Here is a 27,595-nt window from a genome sequence, read left to right on the forward strand (position 1 = left end):
TCAATATTTTTCATTCATTGGTGGAAATTATACAATGATTACGACAGCTTTCCCCTCCGCTCACTTTTTTTCAACTGACCTGCCTCATACAGTGGTATGAAAAAGTATCTGAACCTTTTGGAATTTCTCACATTTCTGCATAAAATCACCATCAAATGTGATCTGATCTTTGTCAAAGTCACACAGATGAAAATACAGTCTCTGCTTTAACTAAAACCACCCGAACATTTATCGGTTTTCATATTTTAATGAGAAGAGTATGCAAACAATGACAGAAGGGGGAAAATAAGTAAGTGAACCCTTTGCCGAAGGAGACTTCAAGAGTAATTGAAACCAATTTTACCAAACATTACATACACAATGAAGTCAGGTGTGTGCCCAATCACTGATGAGTGATTTAAAGCTGCCCTGCCCACTATAAAACACACACCTGGTAAGAATTGTATTGATGAGAAGCATTGTCTGATGTGCATCATGGCTCGGTCAAAAGAGCTGTCTGAAGACCTATGATCAAGGATTGTTGATTTATACCGTATTGGCCCGAATATTAGACGGTGATTTTTGCATTGAAATAAGACTGAAAAAGAGGGGGTCGTCTTATATTCGCGGTCCAGACATTATACCCATTCACGACGCTAGATGGCGCCAGATATCATTGAAGCGATGTTCTGTCATGACAGATCTCATCAACTATACTGTATGTAAAACAATGGCCAAGAATGGTGTTGATGGAAGGACTCCACGGAGGAAGCCACTGCTGTCTAAAAAAAACATTGTTGCGTGTTTAACGTTCGCAAAAAGGCACTTGGACACTCCACGGAAGTTTTGGCAAAATATTTTGTGGACTGATGAAACCAAAGGTGAATTATTTAGGAGTAACACACAACGTAATGTATGGAGGAAAAATGGAACAGCTCACCAACATCAACACCTCATCCCCAACGTGAAGCATGGTGGAGGGAGCATCATAATTTGGGGCTGTTTAGCTGCCTCAGGGCCTGGACAACTTGCAATCATTAATGGAAGAATGAATTCAAACGTTTATCAGGATGTTTTGCAGGGAAACCTGAGGCCGTCTGTCAGTTGAAGCTAAAAAGAGGATGGATGCTGCAACAAGACAATGATCCAAAACACAGGAGTAAATCAACTTCAGAATGGTTTCAGAAGAAAAAAATACACGTTCTGGAGTGGCCAAGTCAAATTCCAGACTTGAACCCCATTGAGATGCTGTGGCATGACCTAAATACAGCGATTCATGCCAGACATCCCAGGAATCTGACTGAACTACAGCAGTTTTGTAGAGAAGAATGGGTCAAAATTAGTCCTGATCGATGTGCCAGAATGATCTGCAGCTACAGGAAGTGTCTGGTTGAAGTTATTACTGCCAAAGGGGGGGGGGGGGCACAAAATATTAAATGTATTGGTTCACTTACTTATTTTCTCCCTTCTGTCATTGTTTACATACTGTCTTCATTAAAATATGAAAACCTATAAATGTTTGGGTGGTTGTAGTTAAAGCAGGCACTGTTTTTTCATCTGTGTGATTTTGACAAAGATCAAATGAGATTTGATGTTGATTTTATGCAGTAATGTGAGAAATTCCAAAAGGTTCATATACTTTTTCATACCACTATATGTTCAATGTACCAAGTCGTGCTAAAACCTAAAACTATCCAGTATAAACAGAAAACAGCAAAGTACCATATTTTTGCTCAAATATAATACTCAAATTTACACAGAAAAACTGACAAGCTGCACACCATTGTCACTGTCATTGCACTGCTAATGCCACGACATTGTCACATTGTCTCACTCAATATGCGGTTTTGTAAAAAAAAAAAAAGAATGGCTTTTATTAGTGTCTTTAATGTTTCAACAAAACAAAAAAAACACCCAAATTACTTCATATTTTATTTATTACTTTAGGTGAAATGAAACTGATTGTACTAAATGTGTAATAATTATGTGATAAATCGATTGAAGGCCCTTGTATTTTTCAAATAGCTTAGATAAAACTGCAATTATTTACTTTAGTTTCTTTCCAAGAGCTGTCACCATACTCAACTCAGGTTTGCACTGAAATTTCGATGTCATTGCACTGATAATGCCACAACATTGTCACATGCAGCTCACTAAGTAATATGTTGTCAGACATCTGTCTCAATCTGGGTACTGCATAATCTGTTTACTACATATGCAATATTTGCACAATTACATTAAAGCGATCTGAGACTGGGAAAAAAAGTCATGTTCAAATACAATAAATAAATAAAAATAAAGTGGGGAGGCAAGGAGACAGGAACTAGTCATTTGTAAAATGTCGAAAGTTTTATACAGGTAGTCCCCGGGTTACGGACGAATTCCATTCCTATGCTGGCGACATAACCTGAATTTCCGCGTAAATCGAAATTAACCCTTTTAGTACACCAAAATAACTATCCAAAAAGTCAAAATCGATTGTATTTTGTTTAATGATGGAGGATACACTGCCCTCTGGCGGCAGTGTTAGGTCTGGTTGGACTGTCGCCTTATATGACTGAGAAGCAGACTCAGACGTCTGACTGGATAAAGGATAGCTGCGCTCTGGTTCGGCCCACATACGGCTGTAAGTTGTTTCAGCTAATATATGTTTGTGTATGCATTTGTAATTAAGTTTAGAGCTACAGTTTGTGGAGTTACAGTGGGGCGAATAAGTATTTAGTCAATCACCAATTGTGCAAGTTCTCCTCCTTGAAAAGATTAGAGAGGCCTGTGCTGCCTCACCAGTAGGTGGATGGTGAGATAGTGTAAAGCGCTTTGAGCGCCTTGATAGGTGGAAAAGCGCTATATAAGTGTAACACCATTTACCATTTAACTGTCAACATGGGTAAACCTCAACCATGAGAGACAGAATGTGGGGAAAAAAAAACAGAAAATGACATTGTTTGATTTTTGAATAATTTATTTCCAAATTAGAGTAGAAAATAAGTATTTGGTCACCTAAAAACAAGCAAGATTTCTGGCTGTCAGAGAGGTCTAACTTCTTCTAACGAGGTCTAACGAGGCTCCACTCGTTACCTGTATTAATGGCACCTGTTTTAACTCATTATCGGTATAAAAGACACCTGTCCACAACCTCAGTCAGTCACACTCCAAACTCCACTATGACCAAGACCAAAGAGCTGTCGAAGGACACCAGAGACAAAATTCTAGACCTGCACCAGGCTGGGAGGACTGAATCTGCAATCGGTAAAATGCTTGGTGCAAAGAAATCAACTGTTGGAGCAATTATTACAAAATGGAAGACATACAAGACCACTGATAATCTGCCTCGATCTGGGGCTCAATGCAAGATCTCACCCCGTGGCGTTAAAATGATAACAAGAACTGTGGGCAAAAATCCCAGAACCACACGGGGGGACCTACTGAATGACCTAAAGAGAGCTGGGACCACAGTAACAAACGCTACTATCAGTAACACAATGCGCCGCCAGGGACTCAAATCCTGCACTGCCAGACGTGTCCCCCTGCTGAAGAAAGTACACGTCCAGGCCGTCTGGAGGACTGGGAGAATGTGTTATGGTCAGATGAAACCAAAGTAGAAATTTTTGGTAGAAACACAGGATCTCGTGTTTGGAGGAGAAAGAATACTGAATTGCGTCCGAAGAACACCATACCCACTGTGAAGCATGGGGGTGGAAACATCATGCTTTGGGGTTGTTTTTCTGCAAAGGTACCAGGATGACTGATCTGTATAAAGGAAACAATGAATGGGGCCATGTATCGAGAGATTTTGAGTGAAAATCTCCTTCCATCAGCAAGGGCATTGAAGATGAGACGTGGCTGGGTCTTTCAGCATGACAATGATCCCAAACAAACAGCCAGGGCAACAAAGGAGTGGCTTCGTAAGAAGCATTTCAAGGTCCTGGAGTGGCCTAGCCAGTCTCCAGATCTCAACCCCATAGAAAATCTGTGGAGGGAGTTGAAAGTCCGTGATGCCCAACGACAGCCCCAAAACATCTCTGCTCTAGAGGAGATCTGCATGGAGTAATAGGCCAAAATACCAGCAACAGTGTGTGAAAAGCTTGTGAAAAGTTACAGAAAACGTTTGGCCTCCGATATTGCCAACAAAGGGTACATAACAAAGTATTGAGATGAACTTTTGGTATTGACCATATACTTATTTTCCACCATGATTTGCAAATAAATTCTTTAAAAATCAAACAATGTGATCCCCCCCCCCCCACATTCTGTCTGTCATGGTTGAGGTTTACCCATGTTGACAATTACAGGCCTCTCTAATATTTTCAAGTGGGAGAACTTGCACAATTAGTGGTTGACTAAATACTTATTTGCCCCACTGTACATGTGAACGATTTGCTATGAGAATTGTAAATACGTTAGCTTTTAAGCTAGCGGACTTTAGTTCGGCAAATTCGGCTAATTTAATCTACTAAATTGACATATTGATCAGACGAGATGGACGTTTGAGCACCAATTGTTTTGTGTCAAGTGTTTTATTGTTCAAATGCAGGTCGTTTCGAACATAAGTGTTCATATGTGTGTTAGCTTTCCAAATTTTCAAAAGTGAAGGAAGTGAAAAGCTTCACAAAGCACAATTGCCTTGTTTGCTGTCTGTCAAGATGGACATAACACGTCATAATAATAAAGTAAAAAATAAGAAACTGAGAGGTACAATAAGGCAGGGGTTTTCAACCCAGTCCTCAAGGCACACTGTGGGTCCTGGTTTTTGTTCCAGCCGATCCAGCAGAGACAGTTGAACCAATGAGGCTTCTGCTAAAACAAGCCACACCTGACTGCAATCAACTGATTGCACTTGTAAAACACCAGATTGGGGAAAAAGTGTTGTCATCTTGTTTGGTAAGAATGAAATCCTGCACCCACAGTGTGCCTTAGTGGAATAGGTTGGGAACCCCTGCAATAAGGTACTATTTCTGCGAGTAAAAAAAAACAAAAAAACGACTGGAGACCTAATGGCGGACAAGACTACGGCTTGTCCGTTGTAAAGCCGAAATCGCGTAAGTCAAGTGCGTCATAACAAGCAGTATTAGGTAACTTTTCAGTTTTGGTCGATTTTAGCGACGCCGGTGGACAAAAGTGGTAGTATTTTGCCTTAAGGAAGACTGCATTTCCCCTGAGGACCAGCGCACGCCCGCACAGTTTTGTAAAATCATGATGTCCCGTTTGCCTGCAGATGGATTAAATGACATTTCTGTTTCCAGCAGCTGTGTGAAGGATGAATTGTAATAAGGTAATGAATCCAGTTGTGGATAAACAATAGCAAATGATGGTTAGCAACCGTGTGGCTTAGTGTGGCTTTAACGTTTGTGATTAATTTGCTGAATAAGGGGATCTCATATTTCCCATAATGCAAGAGGCTTGTCATTCTAGCTCATTGGCTGCCATTGATTGACGTCCAATTAATTTTGAATGATATCCACTCCCTGTTCAAATTGATTGAACTGCTACTACCTTTAAAGCAACACTAGTTCACTTTACAACTTTATCAAATATTTTCATAACATTTGTCATACGTCAACTGACAACTAGTTGAATGACACCTCATTGATTTCTTGAGGGGGTCTGTATCACTTTCACCGGTACTAATCAACTTTGAGGAGGGTGGCAGGAACCCTGCCACACGTTTGCTGTCATATGCTATTGCTTAACCACAATTCATTACTTTGTTATTATTCTTCCTTCACGCAGTGGCTGAAATTAGAAATGTCATTTAATCCACCTGCAGGCGACAGGGATATCATGATTTTACGACACTGTGCGGGTGTGCGCTAGTCCTGATGGGAAACGCAGTCTTACTTAAGGCAAAGCACTACCACTTTTGTCCACCGGCGTCTCTAAAATCAACCAAATCTGAAAAGTTACTAAGTGTTGCTTTAAAGGTTGTCTGTAACTCTTTGGCTGCCATCGACATTGTTGCTTCGCTGCCAACAATTCCAGTTAAAAAGGATTGGACGACTCTTAAATTCACAGTAGGATTAAAAAAAAAAACACATGATTGGATGTCTATGGGAATAACAAAATTCCACTTACGAGTGAACGTTCCACTTTGAAAAAATTAGCAAGACTGCTTTGCATTAAAGTATGAAAGGGGGAAATAGGAAAAACAGCACCATCTAAAGGACACTAAACATCATTGCATAATTCAAAATTCAGTCTTATCATCTTTTGACGAATTTACACACGCTTTTTGTGGTACAATATAAAATAAATCCATGTGTCATGCATATTTTACTGCCCCTAACATTGTCTCATGTGTTTGATTTTAAGAGCACATAAAATCTGTCTTAATTTCCTGAAATTAAACTCTCTTGGCCGCAGCTGTGAGTTTTCAGTGGTTTTTATTGAGCACAGAACAGAAACAGATGAAAAGAATTATAAAAAAGCATTCCGGCACGTCATTATTACATAAATAATCATCAAAATACAAACAAAAAATAAGACAAATTGCATGTTGTAACAGAAATGAGAACACGTTTAACAAATATAATGCCATTCTTGGTAGCCGCAAGTGCAGTGTGCCGAGGACCGACAGCAAAAAAAAGGGCTGGTGTCAGTCGGCTGGACAAAAGTGACAGAACTGAACGTCGACTTTGTGAGCGTGGATAAAGGCGGTGATAATCTGAAGAAGGTACTTGATTGAACTGGCACAATTGGACGATGAGTGCAGGCTGACACTGATGATGAATGGTTGAGGCTCTTCATTCAAACCAAGTCTGGTATCTGTGGGCACAAGGGACAAAATGAGGCTTCATGCGGGGCTCTACTTAGTCCAGCAGGTAATGCCGTTGTGTACATTTTCTGTCAATATAGCAGGGTTCTCAATTTCTGAAATTTTTTTTAGAGTGACACTAGGTGCGCGTGTATGTGTTGTGTTTCTAAGATTTTATTTACTGTATTGGCCCGAATATAAGACGGCCCTGATTATGAGACGACCCCTTCTTTTTCAAGACTCAAGTTTGAAAAAAGATTTTTTGAACACCAAATTAATTTTTATACAGACAATAATTACAGTACATCCGAAACAAATGATTATAACAATATATTTGAGAAAAAAAGCATGTTATTTTGCCTCATTCAAATCTTAATATCTGAACATTTAAATATGTAAATGGGCAATCACATTCGTAAATGAATGGCTTCTGGTTTTTGAAATGTAAATAGACCAATCTATTGTGATAAAACAACAAAATTGCAAAAACTGCATTAACCATGAAAATGAGGTCTAACTGTAACTGTAGTCTTGAAACAAATCTGAATAAGGAAAAACATTGCAATAAAATAATGCAAACTGGTTAAACTTGAGAGTAGCTGAGATCTGTCATGACAGAACATCGCTTCAATGATATCTGGCGCCATCTAGTGTCGTGTATGGGAATAACTTCTAGACGCGAATATAAGACGACCCCCTCTTTTTCGGTCTAATTTCAATGCAAAAAAACACCGTCTTATATTTGGGCCAATATATATTTTTAGCAGCGGGGGAACGAATAAATTTAAATAAATACATTTGAATTATATTAAATGGATTAATTTTACAACAATAATAACATGACTCCATTGCACCGATCAGACGCAAGCTTGCCGTTCTATGATCACGCCAGCCTGTTCAATCGTCTTTAAAGCACCGTAAAAAATGAAGTATTTGCTGCCCTCAACATGACTCTAAAGCGTGGATTAAAACTCTCTCCCAGTTTTATTTGGCGCCGATTGACCACGGAAAACCGGCGTTATGATGCTTTTGATTTGTAATAGTAACTGTGAAGGAACTATTCACTATTGAAACAAGGTACTATTTTCTCCACTAGAGGGCACTCATGCTCTTTGGACAAATAATGCTTCATTGCTGTCATCTTTTTTTCTCGTGGCGGAATTCAACATTTTTTTGTATTTTTTTGGCTTAATGTGGTTATGTAATGGGTTATTGACATTGTACAGTACCATTATAACATCAGTTCATACAGATAACAAGCTAACTTAAAAAAAATAACACTGATTATCAAACAAAAATGAAAACAGTTACTCACAATATTACTCATTACTTGAGTATTCTTTTCACCAAATACTTTTTTACTTGTACTTGAGTCCATTTTTTGGGAAACTACTTTTAATTGATAAGGGTAAAAGTACAAGACTGCTACGTAGTGACTTTATTTTTGCCAAAAATGCCGATTGTTTCAGTTTCAGTTAGGGCAGTCAAACGAGTTAGTTACAGCTTAAAAATTAATTAATCGTAATTAATCGCAATTCAAACCATCTATAAAATATGCCATATTTTTCTGTAAATTATTGCTGGAATGGAAAGATAAGACACAAGATGGATATATACATTCAACATACGGTACATAAGTACTGTATTTCTTTATTATAACAGTAAATCAACAAGATGGCATTAACATTATTAACATTCTGTTAAAGCGATCCATTGATAGAAAGACTTGTCATTCTTAAAAGATAAATGTTCGTACAAGTTATAGAAATTTTATATTAAAACCCCTCTTAATGTTTTCGTTTTGATAAAATTAGTAAAATTTTCAATAAAAAAATATACTAGTAGCCCGCCATTGTTGATGTCAATAATTACACCATGCTCACTCATGGTACTAACCCATAAAATCAGTTGGACCCAAACGCCAGCAGAGGGCGCCAAACACCAAAAAACAAGTAACAAGCGGACATTACACGGTACTGTCATTTTAGTCTGTTTGAGAGGGGCATGTGTGTTAATTGCGTCAAATATTTTAACGTGATTAATTTAAAAAATTTGTTACCGCCCGTTAATGCGATAATTTTGACAGCCCTAATTAAAACCCCTCTTAATGTTTTCATTTTAATAAAATTTGTAAAAATTTCAATCAAAAAATAAACTAGTTGCTCGCCTTTGTTGATGTCAATAATTACACAATACTCTTGGTGCTGAAACCCATAAAATCAGTCGCACCCAAGCGCCAGCAGAGGGCGACAAAACACCAAAAAACACAAGTAACAAGTGGACATTACACTGTGCTGTCATTTTAATCTGTTTAAACGGGGCATGTGCGTTAAATGCGTCAAATATTTTAACGTGATTAATTTAAAAAATTAATTACCGCCCATTAACGCGATAATTTTGACAGCTCTACTTTATTATTATTTATTATTTAAATGTTCAGATGTTAAGATTGAATGAGGCAAAATAACATGCCTTTTCTCTCAAATACATTGTTATAATCATTTGTTTCGGATGTACTGTAATTATTTTCTGTATAAAAATTAATGTGGTGTTTAAAAAGTCTTTTTTCAAACTTGAGTCTTGAAAAAGAGGGGTTCGTCTTATAATTAGGGCCGTCTTATATTCGGGCCAATACGGTAAATCAACAAATAAGCCGCACTGGACTATAAATGGCAGGATTCAAAATGAAGGAAAAAAGTAGCGGCTTATAGTCCGAAAATTACGGGTACCTAGCATTGAATTATCATGTTTCACTGCCATTGACAGTGATGGATGACCAATCCATTGGGAAGGGAATCTCTGATCAGTCAATGGCAGCCAAAGAGTTGTAAATTAAGTGTTTGTGTTCGTGTTATAGTTGGTGTGGTAACTACTTAAGCATTTTCAGGTGGCAAAGGCTCCTCAGTTGGCAGAGGCTCCACATTTCGCAATATGGGCTGCAAGAGAGAGAAAAAAATGTTAATACTGAACTAACTAGCAAGTGAAAACCATTTGCATCTAGTGGTTTAAAGGGACAGACAACACCTAGTATAAATGACCTGATGGGTGTTTAAAATAGTTAAGGATGCGAACGGCAAATTTCTTATAGACATAAGCACGAATAGACTGGCTTTTATATATGGCGGAAAACACAGACAAGACTGAAAAAGCAGTTTTTGCTCTTGCACTCCTCTTTAAAATAAACTGCTGTATTTTTAAGCCAAAAGAACTGTTGTGTTTGATAGAACAATATGTCTACGGTATATGCTGCCATAGCAGATTCATGGCGCATTAAGCCCCCGAACTATTTTTAATTTGTCCGTTTTACCCTGGAGACCCCCGTTTACAGACTTTGCGCAACCGCTTTTGTTTCAACCCAGCCATAAAACTAAGGTAATTAATTATATTATTCAAAATGTCTCTTATTTTTAGCTTAGAATCATTATTTGATGTCTAATATTTCGTTTAAAAAAAAAAAACAAAAACAAAAAAACTTTAAAAAATTATTAACTCGCATATTTTGAACTTTTAAACAAATTACGTCACAATGAAAAAAATGGTGTCTGCAAAAAAGTCACGGATATCTACCTCATAACTATCGCTAAATTGTTGTTGTTTTTTTTGTTATTGTCGCATTTTCTCCGATATGTTAGATGATAAATAATCGATCCAAACAAAGAAAAATTGAAAAACAACGTTTAAAAGGGTAAATATACGAAAAAGAAAATCTCGACCACTCCTTGATGTCTGCGATTTCTGCATCGCGACCCTTGTTATATTACCATGTTTCACCCATAAAATCCCCCAAAAATCCAGCTGTGTCTTGACACTCAGTGATGTATGCTACATGGAGTAAGTACAAGGTAAGTACGCGATAATATCTCGTTAAAGTCATGGTCTTTTAATTCTGCTCTTTCATGCTCTCACCTCCAAATAGGGTTTCATTGTTTAAATTTGTTTTAAATTTTCCCCCCCAGAAAATTGAAATTTTAAGCTTTCCAATGATGTATCAAACATGCATATCAGACAATTTTGAAAGTTGGCCAAATTGGGGTTCTCAGAGCGGAACTTCAAGTCACCTGAGTGTTTTCCGCCAATTTATTTTTTCTCTAACTACTTACACATCAGATAAAGTGTTTCTTTCAATTTACTAAACAAGATTTTTTTGGATAAAAGTGTTATCTGTCCTTTTAAGAAAGAGGATCACTCACTTCGACATCTTCATCATCCGGTGGGAGATCGGGGCAGGAACCGTTTTCTGGAAAATTAACCGTCACATATTATGTGCCTACATTCATACTTTATTCGTAAAAAGAATTCAAATGTCAAATTTGTTTGAACTAAGCGCAATACTAATGGTCCCACCTAAGAAATCTGTACAGCTCCTCTCTCTCCATGGCGACAGGTCAAGGCTTCGCACACTGTTGCAACGTACTAGCGGGTTTCTCCTTGAAATGAGGCTGAAGGTGTCTCTGGGGATAGTCGTGATGCCTGTGTTGTCGCAGATGATTCTGGAGAGGGTGGCGGTGTTCAAGGCGGCTCTTTGCCTCACCGAGAAGACGCCTGGGTTCTCGTACCACAGCCTATATACATTTTGCCAATAGTTTCATTAGTTACAGTCGTATGAAAAAGTATCTGAACCTTTTGGAGTTTCTCACGTTTTTGCCTAAAATCACCATCATTTGTGATCCATCTTTGTCAAAATCTCACAGATGAAAAAACAGTGTCTGCTTTAACTAAAACAACACAAATATTTATAGGTTTTCATATTTCAATGAGGATAGCATGCAAACAATGACAGAAGGAGGAAAAATAAATATGTGAACCATCACATTAAATATTTTGTGGCTCACCCTTTGGCAGCAATAACTCCAACCAGATGCTTCCTAAAGCTGCAGATCAGTTCGGCACATCGATTAGGACTAATCTTGGCCCATTCCTCTCTACAAAACTGCTATAGTTCAGTCAGATTCCTGGGATGTCTAGCATGAATCACTGTCTTTAGGTCATGCCACAGCATCTCAATGGGGTTCAAGTCTGGACTTTGACTTGGCCACTCCAGAATGTGTATTTTGTTCTTCTGAAACCATTCTGAAGTTGATTTACGTCTGTGTTTTAAATCATTGTCTTGTTGCAGCATCCATCCTCTTTTTAGCTTCAACTGTCTGACAGACTGCCTCAGGTTTTCCTGCAAAACATCCTGTTAAACTTTTGAATACATTCTTGCATTAATGATTGCAAGTTGTCCAGGCCCTGTAGTAGCAAAACAGCCCCAAATCATGATGCTCCCTCCACCATGCTTCACAGTGGGGATGAGGTGTTGATGTTGGTGAGCTGCACACATGATTTTGTGTGTTACTCCCAAACAATTCAACTTTGGTTTCATCAGTCTACAAAATATTTTGCCAAAACTTCTGTGGAGTGTTGAAGTGCCTTTTTGCGAACGTTAAACGACAAACAATGTTTTTTTAGACAGCAGTGGCTTCCTCCGTGGAGTCCTCCCTTGAACACCATTCTTGGCCATAGCTTTACAAATAGGTGATAGGTGTGTGCACAGAGATATTGGACTGTGCCAGTGATTTCTGTAAGTCTTTAGCAGACACTCTAGGGTTATTTTCTTACCTCTCTGAGTATTCTGCGCTGAACTCTTGGCATCATGTTTGGTGGATGGCCACTCCTTGGGAGAGAAGCAACAGTGCTAAACTCTCTCCATTTGTAGACTACTTCTCTATAAACTGATGAACATCCAGACTTTTCGAGATTGTTTTGTATCCTTTTCCAGCTTAGTCAACAATCCCTTGATCACAGGTCTTCAGACAGCTCTTTTGACCGAGCTATGATGCACATCAGAAAATGCTTCTCATCAAGACAATTCTTAGCAGGTGTGTGTTTTATAGTGGGCAGGGCAGCTTTAAACCACTCATCAGTGATTGGGCGCACACCTGACTTAAAATGTTTGGTAAAAATTGGTTTCAACTGCTCTTTAAGTCTCCTTAGGCAGAGGGTTCACTTACTTATTTTACCCCCTTCTGTCACTGTTTGCATGCTATCCTCATTAAAATATGAAAACCTGTTCATCAATCGACAGTCAGAGCAGTTGTCAACAAACTGAGAGTTTGGCACTGTTGATTCTCTCCCAAGGAGTGGCCGTCCACCAAAGAGCTCAGCGCAGAATACCCAGAGAGGGTAAAAAAGAACCCTAGAGTGCCTGCTAAAGACTTACAGAAATCACTGGCACAATTCAATACCAATGCGCACACATCAACAATCGGTAAAACTATGGCCAAGAATGGTTTTCATGGGAGGACTCCATGGAGGAAGCTACTGCTGTCTAAAAAAAACAAACATTGTTGCTCGTTTAATGTTTGCAAAAAGGCCCCTGTGACACTCCACAGAAGTTTTGGCAAAATATTTTGTGGACTAATGAAACCACAGTTGAATTGCTTGGGAGTAACACACATTGTCATGTATGAGGATAAATGGAACAGCTCACCAACATCAACACGTCATCCCGACCGTGAAGCATGGTGGAGGGAGCATCATGATTTGGGGCTGTTTTGCTGCCTCAGGCCATGGACAACTTGCAATCATTAGTGGAAGAATGAATTCAAAAGTTTATCAGGATATTTACAGGAAAACCTGAGGCCGTCTGTCAGATATTTGAAGCTGAAAAGAGGATGGATGCTGCGACAAGACAATGATCCAAAACACAGAAGTATATCAACTTCAGAATGGTTTCAGAAAAACAAAATACACATTCCGGAGTGGCCAAGTCAAACTATCCTCATTAAAATAAGGAAACCTACAAATGTTTGGGTGGTTTTAGTTAGAGATGTCCAATCATGTCATTTTCAAAGTATCGGAATTGGCAAAAAAATATCGGACATGCCTTTTTTCAATATTTTAACTAAATCGTTTTCTAATTGTATTTAACGTTACAGACATAATGTTACACTCATCCTTAAACCTTTAGTTTAGGTTTAAGGTAGGGTTATCAATCGATATCCCGATAACGGCGGCAATTAATTTATCAAAAAATGTGTCACGTTAAAATATTTAATGCTATTAATATATGCGCTGCACGACCCTCTCACTCATTGTCGAGCTCAATCTGTAATGACGTCGTTTTACCTATATAGAGAGATAAAAGGCAGCGCAAAATGAGTAGCGTGAATTTTGGCACTCTCCCAATGATTAGAATTATCATAGGAAGCAATATATCCATTGGTAGCACGACGCACAGTCATGGGGCATGGCCTGCAGTATCATTTACTGAAAGCTCAACAAATACACTAGATGGCAATATTTAGTCACAATATACAAAGTCACAAGTCTTTCTAACCGTGCATCCCTCTCACAGAAAGAATGTTAATAATGTAAATGCCATCTTGAGGATTTATTTTCATAATAAACAAATACAGTACTTATGTACTGTATGTTGAATGGATATATTCGTCCAAGTTTTATTCATTTTTTTCTTAATGCATTGCCAAATTGTATATGATCGGGAAAAATTATCGGGAATGATTGGAATTGAATCGGGAGCAAAAAAAAGCAATCGGATCGGGATATATCGGGATCGGCAGATACTCAAACTAAAACAATCGGGATCGGATCGGGAGCAAAAAAACATGATCGGAACAACCCTAGTTTTAGTTAAACAGACACTGTTTTTTCATCTGTGTGATTTTGACAAAGATCACATTTGATGGGGATTTTATGCAGAAATGTGAGAAATTCCAAAAGGTTCAGATCCCTTTTCATACCACTGTCAACAAGTGTCTGTCTATCTGTGGGTATGTGAGGCTAACCTGTCACCCTGGCGGATGTTCTTAAACTGAACGGCTATGAGGCAGGCAAACAGAGGTCCCACGCGGCCTCCGCGGACAAAGGGCTCAGCCACGCCCCCTAGCCAAATGTCGATATTGTCGGGTGTGCCATAGAGTTGCAGCAGCCTCCTAGCCAGATCGCTGTTGTTCAGCACTCGCGCGAGCTCTGCCTGGTTTTGGGGCTCGGACAGGTTACAGAATTTTCGCCAAGCATTGTAACCTAGTACAGAAAACGAGAGGGCGTGAGGGAGAAGTCATGTGAGATTATCATTAAGGGGTGATGCTAATGTACTAGGAGTCAAGATGTGACCTACCAGGCAAACCGTGGTCACGCCCCCTTTGCATGTTCAGGGATGCCAAGTCCAGAGCCAGGTGCTGCACGAACTGGAAGAGCCTTTCTCTCAGAGCGTCTACCATCATGTTGTCCTGAGTGTTCAATTTAGCAGGACGGCCCACCAAACCACGCAGCAGGGAGTCAATCCCACCTGGAGGACAAAACAAGAGGTGTACAGATACACTGGCACGATAAGATTGGTTGTCATTACATCAGTTAATTTTGAATACTGAGAAGCAATTTGTTCTATTAAAAAAAAAAAAAAACTGTTGGCAAGCAAGCAGGTTTCGGGTAAATATCATGATCACGAGGGTGATCAAACGTCCTCTTTGCCGGACATGTCCACTTTTCACATCCTGTTTGGCGCGTCCGGCAGGGTTTTATAAATTCATGAAAATGCCAAGTTTTTATTATTTTTCACAGGACCCATTAGCTTGTGTTGAAATTTACGCTTTGCACAGAATACTACAGTACTGTGCTGATCTAAAATTATCGCGTTAGCGGGCGGTAATTAATTTTTTAAAATTAATCACGTTAAAATATTTATAAAATAAAATAATATAACAGTCCGCTTGGGCGAATTTATCGTCATTTATCGTTATCGAGGTAAATCTGCTCAATTTACCGCGATGCGTGCTTAAGGCCATATCGCCCAGCCCCAATATATATGTTATAATTTCAAGAATTTAGACAAGTTTAAGTTGAAGAAGGTCCTTAATGATTAATCGGTTATCCAAAAAGTTGTGGATTAATTTGTTTATAGAATAGTTGTCGATTAATCGATTCATTGTTGCACCTCTAAAGGAAATACCACAAATATAGACATAAATCACAATTGGATTAGCCAAAGCTAACAACTTGAGGCTAACCACCAGTTTAAAGCCCCTTTTTCCTGTCAAGTGCATGCTACTCGTTGTTTACCTTTGCATTTTCGCAACATTCCTGAATAGTTTTCAGTCTAAAATTGAAAATGCCCTTTGGGGCATTTGAAGTGATTTAAATTTTCCACTGACTTGCGTGTAATATTTGATGGTCTTTGTGGAATTCTAATTTGAGTGCAGCTCACCTTCAAAAACGATTCTCCATGGAGTGAAGAAGGCTTTGAACAACGGGACGCTAGGGAACTGACTGGTCTCTCTGTAGTTGGCGTTCAGGCGGGATAAGGCGGGTTGGATGGCCAAGTGAGCAAAGCGGTAGGCTGCTGTGGCAAAAACATTGGAGATCCTGGGGTCCACCTTAGGGTTGTAGCCGGGGTAAGGTCCTAGGAACCTGCGCATGGCTTCGTCACCCACTATGTGCGGCAGGTAGTCGCGGATTGCAAACACCTAAAACACAAGGAAGAGTTAAAGATTCACGCTTTGACGAAACGTGATGACGCAGTCTGACCTGTGAGTATGCTCCCATGATCTTGCGAGCTTCCTGATACAGTGTCTCACTGTCCCATTGAGGATTTAGTCTTTTCAGCCCACGGGCTAGACGGTTGTGTTCACGCAAGAACAAAGTGTGAATGGAGGTCAGAGCCACGTTCTCATCCACACGGCCGTCACCTGGAAGGTATCAAATCCTTGAGATGCAAGTTTGCAACAACAAGATAAAAACTCGTTCAAAGCACGAGAGAAGACCAAACTTTTCACATACATTTGCTCTTGCAGTCAGATCGCGTCAAAGGGAGACCGCAAATCTTTCAAACAGACTTCAAGCCTTTGTTCTCTTTCCGAAAAGAAGTACTGTACACGACAATAATGTACCATAATTTTTGGACTATAAACCGCTACTTTTTCCCCTGGATTTTGAATCCTGCGGCTTATAGTCAACAGTGGCTCATTTGTTGATTTATTTGGGATAATAGATAACACTTTATTTGACATCGGCGTCATCAGACTGCCATAAAACTGTCACAATTATGACATGACACTAGAGATGTCATTCCGATTGATCGGGTCCGATCACGTCATTTTCAAAGTATCGGAATCGGCAAAAAAATATCGGCCATGCCTTTTTTAAATATATATATATTTTAATTAAATCGTTTTCTAATTGTATTTAACGTTACAGACATGTTACACTCGTCAAGAGTCTTTAATTTAGTCTTAGGGTAGGGTTATCAAAAACATCCCAATAACGGCGGCAATTATGTTATTATAAAATGTGTCACGATTAAATATTTCACACAGTTAATATGTACGTTGCACGACCCTCTCACTCATTGTCGTGCTCAATCTGTAATGACGCCGTTTTACTTATATAGAGAGATTTAAGACAGCGCAAAATTAGAGATATCATGGGAAGCAATGTGGGAAGCAAGGTGGCAATTGATCTTTGCCATAACACGTTAAGTTATTTCCCAAAGCAGAGAAGATATATCCATTGGTAGCACGACGCACAGTCATGGTTTTACTTCCCATCATGGTTCCACTTCCCATCATGCATTGGGGCATGGCCACAGTATCATTTACTGAAAGCTCAACAAATACACTAGATGGCAATATTTAGTCACAATATACAGTCACAAGTCTTTCTATCCGTGGATCCCTCTCACAGAAAGAATGTTAATAATGTAAATGCCATCTTGAGGATTTATTGTCATAATAAACAAATACAGTACTTATGTACTGTATGTTGAATGTATATATTCGTCCGAGTTTTATTCATTTTTATCTTAATGCATTGGCAAAATGTATATGATCGGGAATGATTGGAATTGAATCGGGAGCAGAAAAAAGCTATCGGATCGGGAAATATCGGGATCGGCACATACTCAAACCAAAACGATCGGGATCGGATCGGGAGCAAAAAAAACATGATCGGAACAACCCTAACTGCAACCCAGAACGTCACTATGAAGTAGGTGCAATCCGGGACTGTTGGCAACCCTACTATGAACTCTACCGTGCTGCTAAACTGCTATGCCACGAGGCGAAAACCAGAACTTCTATTGACCTACAAGCTATTTTCAAGGTGACTGACCTGCAATGAAACAGGGAACCTCAGTGGCGTTGGGGTCATTGGTAACCCTCCCACGGGTGGCGCACATTTCAGCTTTCAAAGGGCTGAAGGGCAGCAGCTCCCGTCCGTTGTCGCGAAACTCGGTATTGGTACGCATAAGGCCGTCGCTGTCGAGGTCGCGGAGGCTCAGGGCGAGCTTAGTCTCGGAGCCGTACACCTGACCCAAGTCCAGGAAGGCGGTCAAAGCGTTGATCTGCTCCCGCTTGTTGGGTTCTCCTCCAAAGTTGTAGGCCGAGAATCCCGTCCCGCACGCGGGGGCGGATCTGAACGAAGGGATGCAGCTATCCGGCCCGGTCGGCAAGCGTGGGTCGCCGGGCGGAATCTGTAGAGGAAACAGATACCGAATGATCGATGTATCCACACTCAAAAAAATGGGGTGTTGAACTGACAAAAAAAAAATTTATGGAAAGAATTTGCACCTGATAATATTGCTTTCCTTCAGCATTTAGCAATTGTGTCCTTTTAACATAAAGCACACATGTCTAGCCAATATTAGGCACTCATGTTGCGCGAACATAAAGCACTCTTGTTAAGCCAACATAAGGCACTCATGTTCACCCCAAAATACATGTTGAACCGACATTAAAGAAATACATAATTTGCACCTGATTAAATTGCTTTCCTTCAGTATTTAGCAATTGTGTTCTTTTAACATAAAGCACACATGTTGAGCCAACATAAGGCACAACTAGGGCTGTCAAATTTATCGCGTTAACAGGCGGTAATTAATTTATTTAATTATTTAATTAAAATATTTAACGGATGCATGGAACGACCCACTCACGCATTGCCGCAAACAGACTACAATGGCGACGTTCTACATACATACAGAGCTAAGAAGCAGTGACAGGTGAGTGGAGTGGATACAGGCATTCATTTGGACCGTGCTTTTAATTGCGTAAAGCTTTGACATCTCTTCCACAACAATTATAACTATTGAGGCGAGCAACGTGGGGAAGAATGACAGGAGTTGATCTTTTTCTTAACACCCTGCATTGTACACAACACAGAGAAGATATATTATTTGCAGCCGCCACACACAGTCATGGTTACCCACTTCCCATCATCCATCTGGGCAGAACAGTTTTGTCACGACATTAACATTTACTGAAAGCTCAAAACATACTCTAGATGGCAATATTTAGTCACAATATACAAACTCACATTTATCCTTTAAAAATCTATCCGTGGATCCCTTTCACAGAAAGAATGTTAATAATGTTAATGCAGTCTTGTGGATTTATTGTTATAATAAACAAATACAGTACCTGTGTACAGTATGTTGAATGTATATATCCGTCTTGTCTTATCTTTCCATTCCAACAATAATTTACGGAAACATATGGCATATTTTAGAGATGGTTTGAATTGCGATTAATTACGATGAATTAATTTCTAAGCTGTGATTAACTCGATTAAAGATTTTAATCGTTTGACAGCCCTAATTTTAACCTAAATGACCGTCAATGGCATCAATTTATATATGCCTCAATGGAATCCAGTACATTGGCATCAATAGTAGCGACATTCATGATAGTCAATGGCATGGACGTACATAGCTGTCGGTGGTATTGACTTACTTAGGCGCCACTTCAATGTCAATGGGCTGTAATGGTAAGTGGTCAAAAATCACAACCACCTATGTTTTCCTGTCATTAAAATGAATGGAATTCCGGTCATTTTGATATTTAAACGGTGCCGGACGGTTAAACGGTTTGGAGTCTCCACTGCGCCGAAAAAATGTGGATAATAAGATTATGAAAGAAAGAAATAAAAATAAAGTTGAGGAATTTTACTAGCTGGGCCTTTGCCTTTCAAAGTCCCATCTAATAAAAAATCTCTTTTCACATACAAAATAATAATTCAATGGTGACTGTACCAATGAGGTGTCCCTTACTTTTTCAGGGAGTTGGCAATCCTACTTTTAAATCTCGCGAGAAATCACGAGACTATTGCAATTAGTTGGAAAGACACATTAACATTATGTTGCATCAACAATATCTAATCAAGCTCCTCATTCACTGTTCATGTTTATGTAGAGACTGCATGATTCAATCATGCTTACCTTGGAAACATGATGGTTTATTGCTGTCTTTTAGTAAACTTTACAACCTGCCTGATTCATTTTTTTGAGTGCAATTATTTCATTTTTGGTCACGCTATTTGCATTCAAGGGACTGACCGCGATGGGGATGCACGGCTCGGTGCGCTCGCAACTCTCCTCGCAGTCGACTCCATTGCTGAATGAGCGAATGCTGGGTGAAAAGGGCGTGAAGGTCAGGTCGTGGTCGTTCCACTGGCCATACAACGTCACCATGTGCGAAAATTCTCTGTCGCTGACCACCCCCGCGTCCGTCGTGCTCAGGATATTATTCGACACCTGACGGACCTGATGGGGAAAGATGGGCGAGTGTTTTTTAGTTCAGCTCATCCGGTACGAACGAAGTTACAGTTTCCAAGCAAGTACCAGAGGAAGCAGGAAGTTTCTGAACGTTCGGTTGGTGTGCCATCCTTTAGGTACAGAGATGCCGTCGTCGTATTCCGCAGGAAGCCAACGGGTGAAGGGCGTGTTGGACGCTCCCAGGCGGGGGTTTTCTCTACAAAGCAAACATTTCTGTTTAGAAACCCTTGCTTGAGAAACTCCAAAGGAAGTGTACGGTTATGTATGGCTCAACTTGTTACACAAACAACAGTGTCGTTTCAACACTTTAGTGGTTTTCAGGTTTTCTTCACCAGTTGACATTAAGGGTGTGACAAAATATCGAAATGCTGATATATCGTGATACCAGTGTTGTTTTGAAAGATAATGCTTATTAGTCTTAGTCAGGGGTGTTCAGACTTTTTGCAAAGGGGGCCAGATTTGGCGTGTTAAAAATGTGGGGGGCCGACCTCGGCTCATGTCCTTTACGTAGACCAATATATTTAAGCAAAATTTAGCTAGCCATTCAGTGTGTTACATTTGCTTTATTATTTTTTTTAATGAATAATTTCAACACTCTCGCAACTAGCCTTTGCGGGATTCTCTTTTGACTCTCGGGCTCTTGCGAAATACTACTACTGTGAAATTAAACTAGCTTCAAGTTGCTTCAATTTCTCGCTGTGTATCTTCCCTGTAATCTTGTCGTACATGTCAGCATGTCTTGTTTGGTAATATCGCCTCACATTGAAATCTTTAAAAACAGCGACTGTCTTTGCAAATGAGGCAAGACACAGTTGTTGCGTATTTTAGTGAAGAAATAGTCCAATTTCCACCTATCCTTGAAGCGTCGGCTGTCACAGTCAACTTTCTTTTCTTTTTTTTTTGTTGATTGTCGCCATTTTAGAAAATGGAAGTAATGGGTCACACGGAGTAATGTTGCTTACCCCTTAAATACCTGCAACATGATACAATTATCAGAGAATCCCAAAATGTGAAAAAATAAGGTCTTCATGAAACCTATTTTTCAAATTTGTAAAAAGAAAAGTCAAAATGAATATGTGTAATAAGTGTTCTAATATCAACAGTACAACCAATGCTAAATCATGTTTTTTTCCCATGTAAACTGCAGATGCATGTGTTGACTTGCATACATCTTTTTTTTTTTTTCAAAAAGAAATGTCAACGTTCTAAATTAGTCTCAAAATCATGAAATTTTAAGTTTATCAAATGTGATACATTTGGCAATAAAGGGTTAAAGTGCTGCTGCCTTTTAGTGGGTAAATGAGGAGCAGCATTTCGTGTGTAAGCTACTTCATATGCTGGCTGCAGTACTGCTGACCAATTTATTAGGTCTGTGTGCGGGCCAGATGTTATTGATTTTATGACAGAGGCTGGGGGCCGGATGAAATTTGACCACGGGCCGCATTTGGCCCCCGGGCCGGACTTTGGACATGTCTGGTCTTAGTCATATTTTAGTCATCTCAAAATGTGTTTGTCTTCGTCCAGCTTTTGTGACGCAAACTCAAGACTAATTTCGTCTAGTTTTAGTCGACGTTTATTGATAATGTTTTCGTCTGTAAAATTAAAAAAATTAAAAAATACTCCCAAAAATAAACGAGCACATAATGTAGCATTATTAGGGCTGTCAAAATTATCGCGTTAACGGGCGGTAAATCATTTTTAAAGTTAATCACGTTAAAAAATTTAACGCATTTAACGCATGCGCGGAACGACCCACTCACGTATTGCCGCAAACAGACTACAATGACGCCGTTTGACGTTTATTGAGAGCTAAGAGGCAGAGACAAGCAAGTGGAGTGGACACAGGTATTCATTGGAGCCGCGCTATTTATTGATATAAGCTTTTGCATTTGTACCACAACAACTATAACTATTGTGGCAAGCGATGTGGGGAAGAATGACTGGAGATGATCTTAACACCCTGTATTGTACACAACACAGAGAAGATATACCATTTGCAGCTACCACTGTGAGTCATGGTTGCCCAAATTCCCATCATGCACTTGGGCAGTTAAGAACATTTAAGTCGCTACAGTATCATTTAGTGAAAGCACAACAAAAATATTCCTACCTCTCAAAAAAAAAAAAAAAAAGTTCACAAAAAGAAAAGCGCTCATTGCAAAGAGAACTGGCATTCCCAATCAAAATAGCTATGCAAAATAATACTCTTATTCAAACATTTCGTTTAGCTCAACAAATACACAAGATGGCAATATTTAGTCACAATATACAAACTATCAAAATTACTATAACTTCACGCAAAATTTGGAAATACAAGTTGTTTTTTTTGTTTTACAAGTTAAAATTAGTCATTTTACAGGTATTTATTTATTTATTTATTTATTTTTTTTTAAAGGTTACGAGTATCTTTTTTGGCTCATAAAACTCGACAAGAATGTGACAAAACTTGTGCACTTGTAATTGGTAATTTTTAACCCGTAGTGAAGAAAAAACACCTGTAGAACAAAACAAAAAAAAAAATACTTGCGAACAGAATAAAACAACTTGTAGAATTTATTCCTTCGAGTTTTTTTCATGTTTATTTTACAACGCAAAATTTGGAAATACAAGTGTTTTTTAGTTAAAATTGGTCTTTTTACAGGGATAATTTTCATTTTACAACCTCACTTCTTTTGGCACTATTCTATCTCCATACACTACCTATTCATCTGGGGCATTTGTAACCCAAAATTAACAGGAAGGAACCCAGAAATTCCCCAAAATCAACAAGCAGTGACAGAAAATCAACAGCGAATGACCTGAAATGCCCCAAAATTAACTCATTTGCTGCCATTAACTGCCATAGATGTCCAATCTGTTTGAAGTGGGAGGGATGGCAGGGAATAAACCAGTTCAAATGAATAGGACGTCTACTAGTGGTGAACTCAATTCAATTTGCAACAGAGGGATGGAAAGAGCTTGTTTTCCTATTTATTACTTGTATCGTAAAATATTTTAGATATGGATAATTGCTATACCACCATATTGTTAGATAATCATTATTGTGATCCTTGTATCGCAAATCATAACGTATTCAGAGGTTCCCACCTTTAGCTGACATACAATTGACCGACGGCCACTGTAAAATAGTTTAATACGGTCTCTCCTCTTTCCGCTACATTTGAGAACATTTAATTTATGCATTGTGAATTAGAAAAAGAGTTAAGAAGCTCACTTATTGTTGCAGACGCTCGTAGCAGTGCGATACTTGTCCAGGTTTTGTGTGCTACTACAAGGCGGAGGCCTGACTTGAGCGGCACATCCCGTTATTTTGCTGAGCCTCTCCAGATCCTCCGCCGAGAGCAAATCTGCAAGTAAATATATTGGACACATTAACCCAAAGGTCAACTCGTTCACCAGAAAACTGTGAAGTTGTGTGCAAATTACCTGTTGCGTTCAGGGAGCGTTTGTGGATGCGGTGCACCCTCTCCTGCACCAGGCGCAGGGTCTGCGCCATGTAGTCTGCAGACCTCACAAAGGAGCGAGTCTCTCCGCGAGGCTGCTTCATCAGACGCAAAGCATCATGAGGTTTCACCACGTCCTTGCGCACTCGTCTCAGACTTCTGGAAAGGACAACAAGGAAGACCAGGTTGATTTATCTGGAAATGTCCTAGACCAGGGGAGTCAAACTCATTTTGGTTCGTGGGCTACATTATAGCAGTCAGACCTCATGTGGGCCGGACTAAGTTGATTTTTCAGCAAATAAATTAACTGTCAATAGCACTGAAATGTGAGTATTTACAGCCAGTCCTCCCAGTTGAATTGAATTGGACATCTAACATTGTCAACGGAAGCCAATTTTAGGTCATTTTCAGATACTTCCTGTTGATTTTCAGTCACTTCTTTGTGAAATCATTGGCTGCCATTGACGGCGCTAGACGTCAATCCCATTCTGAGTGGGTGGGTGCGAATGAACGAACGACAGCGCACAAATCTAAGGTTTTACGGCGTCAATGTCAAAATACAAGCATGTGATTCTGGATGTACGGTACGAATGAGCTACTACCCCGTGGGTTGCATTGGACCCCCTGGCGGGCCCCTTCCAGGTTTAACACCCCCTGTCCGAGACATTTAGTTTCTGTATTAAGGTTTGTTGAAGGTTTTTTTTTTTTTTTTTTAAGAAATACAAATTCATTACAATATCATTGAGAGGTTGGTTACTATGTATTGCATTAAATTGGTATTCATTAATTAGTCTGATTGCACAAAATTGTTAAATATTTCAGTAACATGAAAACCATTCATGCAAGTTTGTTAACAAAGCCAAAACCTGTTCACTATATTTGACTCGACCTGATTCGATACAGAAACTGGGTTAACATCTTTATTACTTCACAACATTACTTCATTAACCCCTTGATGCCTGAATTTACATTTAACAAGTACTGTATACATCAAAAAGCATTGGGGAATACATAAGTACATGAAGATAATAATAATAATAAGAGGGAAATAAATAAATGTAGAAAATTAAATTGAATATATAATTAAAATTAGGAAAACCCGTTTTTTTTTTTTTTTTTTTAAAGTTAAACAATAACAAATAAAAAGAAATAAGAAAAAATAGAAAATTAAAAAATAAAATCAATATAAAAAATTACAGAAATTAAAAAAATATATTTAAAAAAACTAAAATAAGTAGAATATAAAAGATTAATTAAAATATTTTTTTCAAAAATAAAACATTAAAGTTTTAATTTTTTTAGGGGAAATATATATAAAAAATAAATTAAGGCCATTTTTCCCCCATCAAATTAAAACATTAAAATTTTAATTTTAGGGGAAAATATATATAAAAAATAAATTAAGGACATTTTTTTTTTTCATCAAATTAAAACATTAAAAATTTTAATTTTGGGGGGTAATATATAAAAAATAAATAATAATTAAAAAAATAGGTTAAGTGATAGTATATAAAAAGAAATAAGAAAACATAGAAAATTAAAATAGGAATTTTTTTTTTTTTAAATTGATCGAAATTTAAAAAAAAAAAAAAAAGATTTGGACAGAAAAAAACAAATAATTACAATATAAAAATGAATTACTTTTTTTTTTTTTTTTCAAAAATAAAACATTAACAAAAATTAAATTACATTTTTGGGGGGGGGAAATATACAAGAAATCCATTAATAATAAATTCCTCCTTTTTATGTTTTATTATTTAACAATTATATATATATATATATATTAGGGCTGTCAAAATTATCGCGTTAACGGGCGTTAATTAATTTTTTAAATTAATCCCGTTAAAATATTTGACGCAATTAACGCACTATGCCCGCTCAGACAGATTTGAATGTCAGTACAGTGAAAGGCCAACTTGTTAATTGTGTTTTATGGAGTTTTTCCGCCCTCTGCTGGCGCTCGGGTGTGACTTGCATATGTTATGTGGCGTAATGTCGCCCTCTGCTGGCGATTCAGTGCAGCGGATTATTTGGGTTTCGGCGCGCTTTTCTGACGTGATTATATGTCGATGTGAACTCACACTAATAGACAGTGCTATTCAGACCAGCTAACGTCCGCATCCAGTATTCAGTGGCAGTTCTCATAGCCCCATCACACTGTTTGTGTCTAATACATGCATCGCTTGTGAGTTATATTCCTCCTTTGTTTATATTCATGAGCATTAGATAGTTATTGATGATGTGTATTTGAATTTGTTCACAGATATGGTGAAATGCAGTTACATTGTTAGATGCTTGTGAGCTAATTGGCTAGTGCTACTGCTCAAATGGACACGTGTGTGTACATTTTATGTTATTTTGTGATTTATGCAAGTTATTGACACATTGCCCTGTTATTTTCAGTTTTACAAAAATACAAGAAACGTGCTCCTGTCAAAAAGAGATGACTTCAGTAAAGCCCATGCAACTTTGCCACACCATCTGATTTCTTTTTGGAACTTATGTTCGCTATCTGTCAATTTGTGTACTCACACACATTGAGGACAGAATAGGGCTACTAGTTTACTTTTTGATTGAAAATTTTTACAAATTTTATTAAAACGAAAACATTAAGAGGCGTTTTAATATAACATTTTATCCATGGATCACTTTAACAGAATGTTAAAAATGTTAATGCCATCTTGTTGATTTATTGTTATAATAAACAAATACAGTCCTTATGTACCGTATGTTGAATGTATATATCCATCTTGTCTTATCTTTCCATTCCAACAATAATTTACAGAAAAATATGGCATATTTTATAGATGGTTTGAATTGCGATTAATTGCGATTAATTACGATTAATTAATTTTTAAGCTGTAATTAACTCGATTAAAAATTGTAATCGTTTGACAGCCATAATATATATATATATATATATATATATATATATATATATATATATATATATATATATATTTTACCTTTAATTATTTTCTAATTTGGAACTGTGTGTTTCGAATTTAATCATCCAATTTAGTATTTTTTAATCAATAATATTTTTCACGTAAGCACAATAGATCTCATCACACTTAAAATAAGGTTCAACCCCTTAAAAAGTATCATTTTAGTAAAATAAAAAGGCTTATTATTTTGTTCAATTAGAAGTTATTTGTGTTCTTATAACAAAAAAAAGCAACTTATTTAATTTAAAAAAATATATTTTGTATGCTTTTTTCAATTTGTAAGTTGAATGCATGACAGAAAATTGCAAATTGTACAGAATTTATTTAACCTCATAAGACGTTAATTTGTTTGTTATTACACATTTGACAAAAACACTATTATTTCAATATGAATATGATACTGCATTAGTCGCAAGCTTTTTATTTAGATGAATACACAAAAACCCGACAAATCGAATCGACAAAAAACATTTATTTTAGGTTGTCAGCAACAACAACAAATCTAATTTCTAATCCGAAATTCCATAAATTATACCACTGCTACATTAAAAAAAAACGAAAGCAGTCAAACTTACTCTGCTCTGGAGTATGTGTAGGCATTATCAACAATCATCTTGGCTTCCTCAAAACATTGCTGAAGGAAAGCGCTACCGAGATATTCTACAAATACAACAACAAAAAAATCAAATTAAAAATCTGAAATATCCTTCAATTAATCAGTAGAAATGTAAAAAAAAAAATTCCAATTACCGGTTGGGTTCGAATGTGCTGGCACCAGGCAGATGCCCAGCAAGAAGAAGAAAGGAATAAGCATCTCTGAAAGCAATTCAAAACAGCAATTAACAATACGCCCAGTTTTAAACTGTTAATTGTATGCAAGTACTAGTTACTGCAGCTATAACAATTCCAAAAAGACAAGCGAAGG

The 27,595-nt window shown here is 38.0% G+C and overlaps 1 protein-coding gene across 1 annotated transcript; it reads right to left on the reverse strand.

Annotated features, from left to right (window-relative positions):
• Positions 1–6,342: 6,342 nt before the first annotated feature.
• On the reverse strand, positions 6,343–27,587 carry mpx (myeloid-specific peroxidase). Its single transcript, XM_057819480.1, has 15 exons — positions 27,421–27,587; positions 27,246–27,330; positions 23,706–23,881; positions 23,494–23,626; positions 20,346–20,475; positions 20,061–20,267; positions 17,840–18,200; positions 16,259–16,419; positions 15,939–16,197; positions 14,853–15,023; positions 14,521–14,758; positions 11,075–11,292; positions 10,921–10,967; positions 9,604–9,666; positions 6,343–6,741 (listed from the first exon to the last, which is right to left on the reverse strand). Exons 1-14 carry the CDS (start codon positions 27,482–27,484, stop codon positions 9,604–9,606), a joined length of 2,313 nt encoding a protein of 770 aa, XP_057675463.1. The 5' UTR covers positions 27,485–27,587; the 3' UTR covers positions 6,343–6,741.
• Positions 27,588–27,595: the final 8 nt, after the last annotated feature.

Source organism: Corythoichthys intestinalis, chromosome 17, assembly GCF_030265065.1.
Source record: "Corythoichthys intestinalis isolate RoL2023-P3 chromosome 17, ASM3026506v1, whole genome shotgun sequence".
Lineage (NCBI taxonomy): Eukaryota > Metazoa > Chordata > Actinopteri > Syngnathiformes > Syngnathidae > Corythoichthys > Corythoichthys intestinalis.

Bases quoted from the DNA above. Each gene is read 5' to 3' on its own strand.
- mpx (XM_057819480.1), bottom strand. From the start codon at position 27,484: ATGCTTATTCCTTTCTTCTTCTTGCTGGGCATCTGCCTGGTGCCAGCA. The intron at 20,268-20,345 runs GTACTTGCTTGG...TTTCCCCATCAG, and splicing joins GAAACTTCCTGCTTCCTCTG to GTCCGTCAGGTGTCGAATAA. The intron at 16,198-16,258 runs GTCAGACTGCGT...CTTGTGTTTTAG, and splicing joins TCATGGGAGCATACTCACAG to GTGTTTGCAATCCGCGACTA.